A 14,958-nucleotide genomic window follows, 5' to 3' on the forward strand; every position below is an offset into this window, starting at 1 on the left:
TTCTGTTTGGCACATGGAGGGTGGGTAGTGTCATGGCTTCGGAGAAAAATGGCCTGAATCCAATTCCCCAGCAGTGGGTGATTTGGGACAAAGTCATTTACCCTCTCTGAGCCTCACTTTTTAATAAAAGAGGCACAGTCGTGTCTCCCTGCTTCAGAGGTTTAGTGAGCACAAACTGAGAACAGCATGTAAAGTGCTTGGAGCACACCAGCTCTGCATTACTTTTTGGTACCTTCCTTCTCTTTCCTCCGTGTGTAGACACAGCTGGTGAGTGATTTAAGCTTGCAAGTATAAAAATATACCAAGGTATAATCTCTCTCTAGGACAGGTTAGCAGTCCATTGTAAAAACAAGTTTTTATATATCTATAGATTGTAAAATATCTATCTATAGAATGCAAGGCAGAACTCGTGGACCTTGCACTAGGCCAGCATTTCTTAGATAAGACACCAAACCTCAGGCAGCAAAAGAAAAAATAGATACATCGGATTTCATCACAATTTAAAAAATTCTGTGCTCCAAAAGATGCCATGAAGAAAGTGAAAAGAAAATCCACATAATGGGAGAAAATATTTGCAAATTATGTATCTAATAAGGGACTTGTACCAAGAAAACATAAAGAACACTTACAACTCAATAACAAAAAGACAGATAACTCAATCTGAAAATAAGCAAAGGATCTGAATAGACATTTCTCCAAAGAAGATGTACAAATGGGCCCATAAGCATAGCAAAAGATTCTTAACACTATTAGTCAGTCATCAGAGAAGTGCAAATTAAACCCATAATGAGATATTAACTCACACACACTAGGATGCCTATAATAATAACAATTTTTAAAAACCAGATGGTAAGCATTACTGAAGATATGAAGAAGTAAAAGCATTCTTTTATTGCTGGTGGGAATATAAAATAATGCGGCCACTATGACAAACAGTTTGGCAACTTCTCAGAAGGTTAAACACAAGAGTTTTCATGTGACCTAGCAATTCCACCCCTACCTAAACATTCAAGAGACATGAAAACATGCATCCCTATAAGAACTTGTATGTGACTGTTCACAACAGCATTATTCATAATTGGCAAAAAGTAGAAACAACCCAAATGTTTACCAGCCAATGAGTAGGTAAGCAAAATATGGTTTCTCTATACAATTAAGTATAATTTAGCAGTGAAGATATACACTACTAATACCTGCTATAAGATGGATGAAGTAAAAGAAGCCAGACACAGAAGGCTACATATTCTATGATTCCATTTATATGAAATGTCCAGAATAGGTAACTCTACAGAGACAGAAAGTAGATTAGTGATGGCCTGGGGCTGGGAGTGAGGGTGGAGAATGGGGAATGACTGCTAATGGGTACAGAATTTCTTTGTGGGATAATGAAAATGTTCTAAAATTAGATGTGGTGATGATTGCACAACTCTGTGACTATAACTAAAAACCATTGAATTAAGTGGGTGAATTCTGTGGTATGTGAATTATATCACAATAACACAATTTCCTAAAGTTAGCTATAGATACCAAGAATCATAGTTTGAAATACTAGATAAATGTTTATCATACAACAAAAATATTCTTCTTTAATACGGATGTTCATGTGGCACCTATTTAATGAGAAACTATTAAAATGCCATGGAAACAACTCATTTAATACATTTTTATTATCTTTTTGATGAAAAAAACTATACCTTTTGACCCAGTAATGCCTTTGCATAAGGAAATCATCATGGATATGTGAATAGATTTAGTTATAAAGATGTACATTGCAGTATTGTCTGTAACATCTTAAAACCTGAAACAGTAATAGCCATCATTTATTAAATATTTACAATTTGTAGTGCACCATACTGTTACAGGAAAACTTTCTCATTTCTTTATTACAACAATCCTATGGGGAAGCTCTCAATATTGTTATGTTCCTTACAGATGAAGAAAGTCTCAAATCAAACAGTTGCAAATCAGAGCTGGGATTTGTATCCAAGTCTATCATATTTCATTGCCTGCAGGTGCCCGTAACCTGTCTATAACATTCTCCCTAATAACCTAAAATCCTAAATGTAATTAGCATGCTGGCATTGAAAACAATCTTGTGAATAAATAAGTAATGATACAGAATGATATCGACAATGGATTGTTAGGTGAAAAAGATAGGCTCAAAAACAATATGCTGTCTAGATTTCCTGAATATATGTGTACACACACACACACACACACACACACACACACACACACACACACACACGGAAGAGACATATTGGAGGCTAATAGCATTTAACAGTGGTTTTCTTTGATTGGGAGGATTATGTGTAATTTTAATTTTCTTTGTTTTGTTCACTTGTTTTGTCTATTTGGGGACTGCTATTTTTGCTGTAAAAATTGCAGAGGGCTTTCTGTTTCACCTTTAAATAAGCTAAGGTCACACTGATGGATGTAGAGCAGTATATGACAGCCTTTTTCTAGAGTACGAAAAGGATTGCATTTGTGCCGATCTGTGAAGACAGCAAGGCTTATTTCTGGACCTCTTCTCTCAGCCAGAACCACCTCCTTCCTCCCTCGGGGTGTGAGGGGCCTCATTTCTCTCCCACCTCTTATTGTCCCTGCAAAGGTTTTCTAAATGGACTTGGCCACGTCACTTGTCCACTGATGTGCTTACACAATAAGTTATAATGACTATTTCCATTTTGACAAGCATCAGTCATATTTTAGTGTGGAATTCATCTTTTAAATGTAATTTAAATTTTTTCTAATTAAAAATTTAACATTAATTCATTGGAGACAAGTTAGAATAGTCTTAAAAAGTATAAAAAGCCAATAGAACTCCTCCATCATTCACTCACTTTGAATTGTTAGAAGGCTCTGTGGATTGATCAAGTCAGACTATTCAAATAAACCCAGTGGGGCCAGGCAGCAGGAGGTACCCTGGGACTGGATGCCTGTGAATGTCACGTGACCTCCTCCAGCTGTTGAGACAGCACGGCATCATGGGAAATGAAAACCTGGGGCCAGAAAACCTGGGTCTTAACGTCTTTCACCTGCTACTGGCAGGATTTTAAACTTCTTAGACACTCTTTCTTGAGTGTACCCCAAATTCTTCTTGGAATGAAGTGGGCCGTACACAGAAGAATGATTAAGAAAGTAGCGGTTTCAGTAATATTGGTTCTTCCTACTTCCTAGGATGGTAGTGGGAGTTTAAAGGAGCCAATAGAGGCAAGAGCTCTGTCTTAAGCAGAATGCAGCACGGTTGTACATGTGAATCAAAGCGACTTGGGATAAACTCTCCCTTGTCTCACAAGGCCTTTTCAGTCTGCAGACATAACATGGTGTGTTTTTGAGCCCTATGGCATTCCTGTGATGGAGGAGCCAGGCTCCCCTCCTGCTTCTCCTCCTCCTCCTCCTCCTCTTGCTGTCCCAGCCACCCTTGCAAAAACCTTGCTGATGAGTGGCCATCCACCAGCCACTCATGACTGGAATGGAAAATAAGGGTCTGTGATGTGCTTGCTGTTTTCTCGGGTAGGTAGCATAGTGTGGGGGGAACAATGAAACCTTTGTAATTCTAGCCCTGCTACTGATCAGTTCTATGACCTTGGAAAAATTACCTACCCACTCCAAGCCTCAGTCTCTCTATCTGTAAAATAGGGATTCTAATATTACACTTAGAGGGTTGTTTTGGAGATCATGAGAGAAAATGTGAATAAATGATGTGGCCCTTAGAAGGTGCCTTATAAATGTTTAATTCTTTTCTGTTTTCCTTTAAGTAAACACACACACACTTTTTATACAAAAAAGAAGGAATAGCATTCACTAGGCCTTCTTCAAATCCTACATTTCGGATTGTCTCCTAGATCATGACTATACCAACAGGTAGTTTTGATACCTTTTTTCCTATGCCCTAAGACTGGGATTTCAAGACGAAACTTGTATTAATTACCGTCCCTGTGATGGAAGTTTTGCCAAAACTGAAGTGTTACAAATCAGAGTAAAACGCAGGCTTTTAGGGATCAAGAAAACAAGATGATTTTAGTGTAGAAAACATGCAAGAGAATACAAATATAAACTTGGATGTTTAAAAAAAGTCCATCTGTGCTTTAGCTTCCAGAGCTCTCTTCCTAAGCTGTCCTGGCTGCTCAATAGCATGCCACAATTCAGCTGGCCCACGACACCTTGGTGGCACCTTCCAGGTGTGGGTGAGTTCCCAGGAGAGGTCGGTGCGAGGGTGGAGACATGGCACTCTGGGTCACACACTACCCCTTTATCCTTAGACCTTACAAGTCACCGACGGACTCCCTGACTCAGATGCTCCCCACTCCAGTCCATCCCACAGTCAACTAGCCGAGCTACCATCCTGCCATTCATTTCCAGTTCTCTTCTGTTCCACACATGGTGTTCCACACCTTGTGCTGGGCTCTGGGGATAGAGGAATAACTACCTCCCAACCCCCACCATCAGAAGCTCACATTCAGGAGGTATTGATGCTCCATCCTTTACTGAGGGCCTGCTGAGCACTACCAACCATTTTCAGCACTGAGAATGCAAAGACAAAGGACCCAGTGACAGGAAATTCCCAAGCCCTTTCTGTAATACCCCATTTAAAAGCCTTTATGGATTCCTCATTGCCCGTTGCCTGAAGGATACCTGCTGTGTGTCCCAGGGTTGGTGCCTTCTAAATCACATCTCTTACTTAGTCTGGGATTTAATTACCTCTGAAGTTTACTTCTCACTACACTTCTATGGAAATTCTTCTCTTCATTTAGAAGTCACTGGTCCATCTGCCTGCCATTCATTCATTTGTTCACTCCCTCACTCATACAGTCATTCACTCACTCATGCAATACATATTTTGAGTTCCAGGCCCTGTCCTGGGGCTGTCAGATTACTTAGGACCCAGCTCCTGTCTATAATTCCCTTGGGTAATCAGCCTCTGACCCCACTGCCATCACTGCCCACTCCCCCTCGGAATGGTCACCCACCCTGTTCCTCCCATTTATTTCCTCCCATGGAAACCCACTCAAGTCCTGATGATTCTCTGCAGCTTCTTCTGGGCCACCCTAGTGCCCAGAAATCCCTCCCTCCCCTGAATTCCCAAAGCGCAAGAATTCTTGGCTTACTCCTGCTGATTATTGCACAGAGCTCATGTGGAGGTCACCAGTACATATGTCCTGCTGGATATAGTACACATTTTTAAAAAGCATCCGCCTAAATGGGGCTTGAGACTTATGCTTCTTTGTGACTCACTTTGCCTGGAATAAAATAGAGTCAAAAGAAATACAAGGTTGATAACTCTCAGGTAATACTTGGCGATTGATTTCAATAAGCCAGCATTCAATAAGCCAGCTAGAGATAGTCAAGTTTCTAGAGGCCCAGTGGTCTGGTCAGGGCTTAGAAATCACACATGTGGTTTCTCCCGGGAGAAGCAGAGAGAAGCCCTGGGTTTGGAGTTGGAACACCTGGGTTTAGGTTCTGTGCAGCAGAGAATTTCTCCCTGAAAAGACATAGTCCTTCCTACCTGATTTAACTTCACAGTGCTGTGGCAGGACATAAATCAAGAAAGTGAGCAAAAAAGCACCTTGGCCCGTGTGTGGTATCACAGGGAAGCGAAGCAAGTTGGCAGCCCCACAGCTGCTTTGCATGTAGAGGCACTTTCCCCCAAGTCAGACAGCGCAAGGGACTTGCTCCCCATCAGCCTAGGTTGTAATGACGAGTTTCATCAAGTTACATTGTAGGCATTAAATCATGGATAATAACATTCCTAATGATGAATACAACCAACTTTGAGTGCAAATTACACATCAGGTATTTTACCTCCATTGTCTCCTTTAATCTGCACATCAGCTCTGTGAACGCTGATCATAATATCTCCATTTTACAGGTTAGGAACTGGAAGCTCAGAAAGACAAAGGAAATTGGCAAAATGGCCATGGGCAGAGCTGGAATTAAAACCCCAGTCTATCTGGAACAAGAGCCATGAGCTTTTTACTTTGCTTTGGCCTCACCCCCCACCCCCCGGGAACAGAAAGGAACTGTCTGCCACAAGCATGAGATGACACACTGGTTAGAACATGGAGCTCTGGCGCCTGCAGCCTAGGCTCAAATCCTGGCTCTGTCACCCCCAGCTCTGAGACTCTAGGGAAGTGGCTTCAACTCTACCCTGGAGCCCCCTCTAAAGTTGAAATAATACTGTTGTTACCCAGCTCCTGGGATTGCTCTGAGAGGTAGGTGAGCTTCTACACGTACAGCCCACATTCAATGCCAGGCACACAGGATGTGCTGCTTGAATGTTTATCCTCGTCTTCATTGTTGTGTCTGTGCTGGGCACTGCTGCAAGGGCTTTGTAGGAATTAACTCCTCGATTCCACGAAGTGCCTGATGGATAAGGAGCTCACTGAGCACCTGCTTACTGGGCTTCCCATCCTTCCCCTCTCCATGTGAGGTAGACACCACTGTAGATGAGGATTCACATTCCAGGGTGGGACTGAGAAGTGTGAGGGGTGCCAGGAGGGAGGCGGAGTCCATCCAGAGGACCCTCTGACACACGGATGCCCCAGGGCAGAGCTGCCAGACCTCCTGCTTGTCCGGGTAGCTGCCCACCCCGCTCTTTGTTGCTTTGCTTCTTGGAGCTGCTCTGGGGAGGCTGCCTGAGGGATTCCTCCCGGGAAATGCTGCAGGGTCCATTTCAACAAGGGCAGCTTTGTGTGTGTGTTTGGGTGTATGTGTCTGAGTGTATGAGTCTATCTGTAGGTGTCTGGGTGTGTCTACGTGTGTGTATCTTTGAGTGTGTGTCTATGACTGTGTGTGTGTGTCTCTGCGACTGTGTGTGTTTGTGTGTCTTTCTGCACTTATGTGAGTGTGTGTCTATGTGTGTGGGTGTATATTTCTTTCTGTAGCTGGATGTTTCTGTGACTGTGTGTGTTTCTAAGTGTGGGTCTCCCTGTGTCCATGAGTGTATGACTGTGATTTTTATGTGACCATGAGTGTCTGTGTGTGTAAGTGTGTATCTCTGTGTGAGTGTGTCTCTATCTATGACTGTGGGTCTCCATCTATGGCCATGTCTGTGCGTGTAAGTGTGTGTTTCCATCTGTGGCTGTGTGTCTGTGCACGTAAGCATATGTCTCCGTCAGTGTCTGTGTGTGTCCTTAACCCACTTAGACAAACTCCGAGTCTCCTGGTGCTGCTTTAAAACAAAGCAAGTCTCCTGTGTTGTGTGATCTCCAGCCAGTGGCTCACTCTGATCTCCAGGATTTTTAAAAGAGAAAGAGAATCCTAACTCCCAGGATCCTCTGAGAAGCGGTACCAATAAACTCCTTGATTGCGTGAGTGTGTCTCCGTCTGTGGTTGTGTGTGTGGATATGTGTGCTTGGCCAGGGGCAGGCCCTGACTCCGAAGCAACTACAGTGACTAACTGAGGTCAAGGCACCTTACCATGTTCGGAGGCCCCAGGAACAAAAAGCAGTGGTCAGCAATTGTGGTTTTGACCTGAACTATTTTTAAAGTTAAAAAAACAACAGCCAGTGGAAACTCCTCGCCATTGAATAGCTAGGTCAGATTTAGATAAAGCCGGAGCCCAGGGCTGCGGACCTACAGGCATGGCTGGGTGGACTGAGAAGACCTGATCCCTTTACATCCTGTGGGGTCCCGTGAATGTCACTGCACTAACCACAGTGCAGCCACAGCTCCCACTGTGCAGAGGACACGCTTCTTCACCTACCTGGCCTCATGCATCTTTGCAGCAACCCTGTAACGTATGGTTGATTGTTCTCATCACAGATGGTCACTTGCCCAAGCCCACTTCATCAGGGAGTGACACAGCTGGGGTTCAAACCGAGCCCTTCTGCCCCAATCCCATGCTCTCTACACACCTCTGCACAGCAACTCCCCTCCTGCCCCCGAGTGCTTTGTCTCTAATCAAGTGCTTTAAAATGAAGGCTGAGTCGACCGTTGGCTTGCGTAAACACCAATTTTCCATGGTGAAAAAGGTTTCCTTCAGAAAGATCAATTTAAACAAAATACTTTAAGAGAAAGAAACATTCTGTAAGCCATCTTGCAATATCAGTGTGACCCACGCCTTTAACCACTTCCTCACCATATCAGGATCCCTGGCTTTTTATAGCCGAAGGAAATATTGAAACAGTCAGTGGGGGCCCCATCCTGACATTCACATCTCCTCTCTGCCTGCCTGTGGGCCCTTCTGCTGTTTGCTATTCAGAACACGGAGTTTTGAGCTTGAATATTTTGAGTGTGTGTGTGTGTTTTCTTTTCTTTTCTTTTCTTTTTTTTTTTAATTTAAAGTACATCCAATGGTTCTTAAAAAAAAGCTGCCCTGCTCATTGTTGGAAAAATAAACCTGAGGGCACAAGAACTCAACAATAGGCTAAATCATATTGACCCTTGTTCCTTGGGTCATTGAATTCCAGGCCTTGGCCTGGCTGAGTAGTTTACTTTTATTGCTGCTGCTTATCAGAGGATCCTGGGAGTTAGGATTCTTCTCTCTCTTTTAAAAATGCTGAGAGCAGAGTGAGCCACTGGCTGGAGATCACGTAGCACAGGAGCCTTGCTTTGTTTTAAAGCAGGAACAGGAGACTCGGAGTTTGTCTAAGCGGTTAAGGACAGAAAATCACGTGTATCTCCCAGCCCTTTCTGGAGTCTATGGACCTAGTTGCCAGGCCTGTTCTGAGAAGCCCAGCGCCATTACAAAAGTTCCTCTGGCACCAGGTCTCACAGCGGCCGTGTCCAGGATCCCCCAATTCCATGCACTTGTGTTTTTCCTTGCCACTGGCTGAGATTCTGACTGGCCTTTCCTCTGACCCTAGCCACATGTCCCTTCTTGAGCTTGACAATAAACAGAGATCATCGTAACAACAGTGCCACCACCTTTCATCAGGAACCTACCAGGTGTATGAAAGGCCACTTCACAGTGGCTCAGTGTTTGGCCGCTGGGGTCAGATCCCAGCCCTGCCTCCTACATAATTGTTACATGGGACGGTAAGAGCAACCGACTTATACAATTGCTGTGAGGATCTGATGAGCTGAAATAGGGAACCTCTTGAGTGAGTTTGTCGGAGCCCTCAATCCACAGTGGTTGCTATTATTTCCATCAGTGGCAGTAGCAGGGGTAAGAGCAGTGGCACTGGTATCACCACCACTGCCTCCCCTGGTTACCCATGACTCTTCAGTGGACAGCCAGTGTCTGAGCTACGGGGAGCCCCATAGAGGATGCGCCCTGGAACTGCACACTGGTCAGGACCCCACTCAGCTCATTTGTTCCTCCCGGGCAGATGACCCAATTCTACCAAAAGTCCGGGCAGAGATGAACTTCCTGAAACCCAGCTCCTACCACTTTCATTATTAGAAAGAAGAAACCTGTCTTTTTTTTTTTTTTTTTTTTGATGGAGTCTTGCTCTGTTTCCCAGGCTGGAGTGCAGTGGTGCGATCTCGGTTCACTGCAAGCTCCGCCTCCCGGGTTCACGCCATTCTTCTACCTCAGCCTCCCAAGTAGCAGGGACTACAGGCACCCGTCACCACGCCTGGCTAGTTTTTTGTATTTTTAGTAGAGATGGGGTTTCACTGTGTTAGCCAGGATGGTCTCGATCTCCTGACCTTGTGATCCGCCCACCTCAGCCTCCCAAAGTGAGAAACCAGTCATTTTAACAGAGAGTACCCTGATTTTGATGAAGCAATTTACCCTTACAAAGACTGTGTTTTCGTCACCTCCTAGGTGGGCTTCCATTTTAAAGTCCAGCTCCATCTTAATGCAGCTTGCTAGTTAAGGAGCCCCCCAGGAGGTGCTGGAGGGAGATGGCTCTATCTTTGCAGAGTTCTCTTCCCAGAGGACTTTGCCAATCTCTGATCCTCTTAAAGAACCATCAGCCCTTTGCCTCTATATACAAATTCATCTGCACAGCCAAGACCAAAGGTTCCCTTGTGCAGCACCCTCACTTCACAGGTTAGGAAACTGAGGCCTAGAGAGACACCTGTTCAGTATCACACTGCATGCTGATATGCGTTGACCAATCCTGATCTTCCCATTGTGTGCATCCCCAGAATGGGTCCTGGGACTCCCAAGCTTGGAGGAAGGATGCAGAACCCTGATGGGGCACTGAGGGCTCCAGGTGAGCAGGGGCTGGAGATGATCAGAACCGTCAGCTCTGAGCCTGCTTTCTCTTCCAGGGAGGCTCCGCACTCTCCCCGGCCGCCGTCATCAGCCATGAGAGGGCTCAGCAGCAGGCAATTGCTTTGGCAAAGGAGGTCAGCTGCCCCACGTCATCCAGCCAAGAAGTGGTGTCCTGCCTCCGCCAGAAGCCTGCCAGTGTCCTCAATGATGCCCAGACCAAGGTGAGCACTTAAGTGCAAGTTGGGAAGGGACATTCTCTGGTCTTTTACAAATAGAAAATGAAGACCTAGGAAGGAGGTGTCACCCACCCCAGCCATACCATACATGAGGCTGATGACCAACTGGAGCTGGAACTCACATTCCCTAGCCCCTAGAGCTGTGCATGCACCACAGCCTGCAACAGTCCAAACATGGGCACTGAGGGTAGACAGATGCCTCTGCAATTTGTCTTTCTTATTTATAACATGGGAATAGTTATACAGACCTTATAGAGTAGGATGAGAAAATGAAGTAACACATGTGAAGGATTTGGCCTCACTCCAGGACTGTGGTGGGCAGGGGACCAAACCCTTAACAGGTCACAGCTAGATGTATTGAGTATTGCAGACATGGCTTCACAGATGGCAGTGTATTTGAGTCACTTCACTCCCTTATATGGGATAGCTGTGTGTTCCCTTTATAGCATGCAAAGTTCTTGCTTGCAGACCAAATCTCTGGCTGGCCTTCACATTAATGAAGGGGACATTAGCAGGAATAATTGTCATGGCAATTGATGGCCTATCGATCGCCTTAGCAATGAGTCTGGACTCACAGAATTGGAGCAGGTCTTATTCTCAGCTCCCCTAAGTGCAGGCTAATTTGATCATAACTGGAGCTGGTGAATTTCACCTGTCAGAGTCACTGCCTCCTCTTCAACCACTGTCTCCTCCTGCCTTCCTCACCCACATACAGGCTCAGGCTTTCCCATCCCTACCTGGGGACCTGCTGTTACCTCTGGGATGCTCCCCTGGAGACCATCATTGCTGAGAGTGAGATTCATTCACCCTCCAGCCCCTGACTTTGTCACATGGTGTCCTGCCTGCCAGTTGTCCTGGTCACTTTTTCTCAGTAGAGTCATAGATGGATAACCAATATTGGCATTCAGTATGGTTAAGACCTCTTTATGCAAAGCAGTGCAACTGATTATTCCAGGACAACTGATTATTGTTGCATCCAATGCAGCTCCTGGCTGTGAGTGGCCCTTTCCACTACTGGGGTCCTGTGATCGATGGCCAGTTCCTCCGTGAGCCTCCAGCCAGAGCACTGAAGAGGTCTTTACGGGTAGAGGTTGATCTGCTCATTGGGAGTTCTCAGGACGATGGGCTCATCAACAGAGCAAAGGCTGTGAAGGTAAGCAGGGAGGGGACCTCGGATGTCTCCAGCTGAGCATTTCCTAAGGGCTCTGGACCTCAATGTCTGACTTGATCAAGGGATATTGACCAATTGCTGAATAACTACTGTGTGCAATGCCTATGTGAGTTTAGGAGGTGGTAATGGGGGGATTTAGAAATTAGACACTTGCAGGGTAGTGAGCAACACAGGCACATCCACAAATTACAGCTGTGAATGAATCGCTGTGGAAAACTGGAGCTGACCCAGAAGATCTGCAGCTCAGGGCTGCAAGTTAGAATACCCACATTCTGGACCATGCCACCCATATTTCATGGAGGATGCTTGTTGTACTGAGAACTGAGAGATGATGAGGCAGGGAGATGAAGGGACTCTTGTTAAATCATCACCCCTTCCCAATCCTGAAAAAGACACTGAAGCACCAGGCTTCCAAGTTAAATTTCCTAGTAAAAAGAGCATGCACAATGCACCTGGCAAACACGCAGCTTTGTGTGGCTTGCTGGAGGCACAGTGAAGTGGGAGTGAGCTGTGAGGTCTTCAGTCTGCTTGAATGCACAGTTCCTGCTCTCGCCAGAAGTTACAGCCACTCACTAGGATGTGGCTAACCCTGGAAGAGGCTGAGCACATGCTCATCTGCCCACCCCACCCTGCCTTGGACAAGCTACTCTTGGCCAAAGCCTTGTAGGTGGTCAAGCCTACAGGGAAGCCCAGTGTGCATAAAGCACAAAGAGAGGACAACTCTGGGCGTGGGTGGAGTGCACCTTCCCCTGCACATGCATGACATGGGTCTCTGTTGCCTCTGTTGAATATAAGGCAGTCTAACCGGAATTTTATTAAATCATGAAAGCAACCAAACAGGATCCTGAGTCCCTTTGGATAATCCTATTTCCTTTGGGTAATATATTTCACCTTGGGGACTCTATCCTACAGCAATAAAAGCTCCAGTTTTACATGATATATATACAAGAGTATTTATTGCATTGCATTGTTTATTGATTGATTGTGGCATTGATTATTGTGGCAAAAAATTGGAAGCCACTCAAATGTCCATTAACAGGGAAATGGTTGACTAAATTAAGATACAAACAAGCTATTAAATATTATGCAGATATTAAAAAGAATGAGCTAGATTTATCTCTGCTGGCTTAAGGGATGCCTGTGACACATTGTAAAATGACAAAAAACATGTAGAGGAATGTGAAATTAAGATAGCATTCATATTTTTAAAAGCCAACCTGTATGTATCTTTATATTTGTAAGTGTGTATATTTGTATGTTTTTCTGCATAGAAGGATAACTGAGTAAAAAGATTCACAACATGCAATTAACATTGGCTACCTCTGGAGATGTAGAGATGTGAGAAAGAATATTATGCATTATTACTATTGCTGTATATATACACACATGCATAATGTGTTACATATTATATATATTTATGTGTGCATGTGTATGTAGAGAGAGAGAAAGAAGCAGGGCTGGTGAGGTTTGCATGTGAAGTTGATTTCTGAAGGTTCCTATCTGGAAGGTGGGTGTGGCATGTGAGCAGCAATAGAGTTCTCTCTGAGGGTGTATGAGTGAGTCTGTTGTGTTGCAAGGGGGGTGTCAAGTAAAACTTAGTCACCGTCAGCTTTCATCTAGCTAACTCACAGCCAGGGCGAAATACCTTTTGTACCTGATCCATTTCAACATTTTTTCTGCCAAGCACTCACACACAGCATAGCCCTTACCCCGAGGGGCTGAGATTTTATTATTGGACAAGACAACCATTCAGGAATCACTGGAAATGTGCCACTCTCCTCCACCGCCTCAGAGTTTGTAGTCTCTAAAACAGGGATCCTCAAGTTGCTTCTGATCAAGCCCCTCATCAGTTAAGAAATAGTAAGTTTAGTTATTTAAGTATAAATTATATACATGTGTACTCTTGTACTAATACCCTGAATTATTATAAACCCTTTATTGAATCAAAAGAATGTTAAAGCAAGAGAAAGAAATGGAAGTTCTAATCTTAGTATTCTCTTGCTGCCCCTAAACACTGTCCGCCCTGGAGACAGTACTCTGAGGCATGGGCCGACTGGGATGGAGCTGGCCATTGACCAGGGACAATTTCCCACTCACCTCCTTATTTGATACCCTCCTATGGGGAATGCAAAATCTCTGTGCACAAGACACCATGTCCTCACAGCTCTGGTTCTTTGGACCATGTACTGAAAACTTTTCATGGCCATCTTCGACTTTTGAAAGAGAGGAAGAACTAATTTTATATTCCCAGGAGCCTTGGGATCAGCCTAGAAAGGGCTGATGGGGCTAGGGAGGAGGGCGGCCCTGTGGTTAGTTCCCAGACCTCTCCCAACTCAGTGGAAATGCCATCCATCAGGGAGGGTGAGGGGGTTGTTCTTATTGGCAGATCTGGGACCATGGTGTTCAGAGGGTAGCCCGGGCTCATGTTTTCTGATTATGCCCGTTCATTGTGAGAGGGAAGACTGTGGGCTCATGGCTGCCTTGGGCTTCCCTGGTTCAAGCACAGTCCCAGGAGTGTCTAGAAGTTTCCTAACTTTGTCCTGAATTCCTTAAGCAGTCCAGCCAGATACCTGAATCCAGAGGACTGGGATCTCTACTCAAGGATGCATTTGCATTCTTCTCATTGAGCTTCCCTCTAAGGTTTTTAAGGAAAGCTTACTTTGTTTACTTGCAAAGAAAGATGGGGCCACCAGCAGGAGGCTCACTGCCAAACAGGGGCCTGGCTGGAGAAGCCAGCATTGAAATCGGGCACCCCCAAATAGAGAAGCCTCTCTAAGGGCACAGCAGAGCAGCTCCTAGCCCTGCTCCATGGCGGTCATCCCAGATACCAATCACAGGGCAGTGTTCCCCCAGCACATTTGTTCATTGGTTAGACCATTCATTTCTGGCTTCACTTCTTCATTCATTCTCTTGGGATACGCGTTAGTGAAGCCGCTGAGCAGCTTTTGTGAGCCTGCATCCTGCCAAGAACTCATCTAGGTGCTGATTGATGAGGAGGACTACCTGCAGCAGGAGAGTAGTGATGGTGGGACTGGAAGCCAGCTCACAGCTCAGTGCCACTGCATGCAATCATCTCCTAAACATGTGTCTGCATACAGATTTATTCCTCCTGGACTTTTCCCTTGAACTCTGAACTGGTTTAGCCAATGGCCCACTTGACATCTTCACTTAAATGTCTCATAGTGTCTCATCCATAACACACCCAAAGTGGACTGCCGATTCCACCTCTGCTCCCATCCCCAACCAGCATGTTCTTCTGTAGTCTTCACCATCTCAGTAAACAACTCAGCAACTAAACAACTCATCCTTCTGTACTCAGGCTCAAAACCAAAAGTCATTCCTGACACTGCTCTCTCATATCCTACCAGCATTCTATCAGCAAATCCAGTTGGCTGTATTTTCAAAATGTATCCCAAATCCAAACCCTTCTCCCCTACCTC

The 14,958-nt window shown here is 45.1% G+C and overlaps 2 protein-coding genes across 9 annotated transcripts in view; one reads left to right on the forward strand and one right to left on the reverse strand.

The window, feature by feature from the left end:
- LOC101148708 (thyroglobulin) overlaps positions 1–14,958 on the forward strand; it is a 218,394-nt gene that overhangs the window by 168,469 nt on the left and 34,967 nt on the right. For all 7 annotated transcript variants that reach the window (XM_063709519.1, XM_063709517.1, XM_063709516.1 and 4 more), the window contains 2 exons: positions 10,168–10,332; positions 11,333–11,500. In XM_063709519.1, the coding sequence (XP_063565589.1) occupies positions 10,168–10,332; positions 11,333–11,500 (333 nt within the window). The remainder of the gene's footprint in view (positions 1–10,167; positions 10,333–11,332; positions 11,501–14,958) is intronic.
- The window catches only part of SLA (Src like adaptor), a 66,944-nt gene that overhangs the window by 48,978 nt on the left and 3,008 nt on the right, over positions 1–14,958 (reverse strand). The window lies entirely within an intron of this gene.

The sequence above is a fragment of the Gorilla gorilla genome, chromosome 7 (genome assembly GCF_029281585.2).
Source record: "Gorilla gorilla gorilla isolate KB3781 chromosome 7, NHGRI_mGorGor1-v2.1_pri, whole genome shotgun sequence".
Taxonomy (NCBI): Eukaryota; Metazoa; Chordata; class Mammalia; order Primates; family Hominidae; genus Gorilla; species Gorilla gorilla.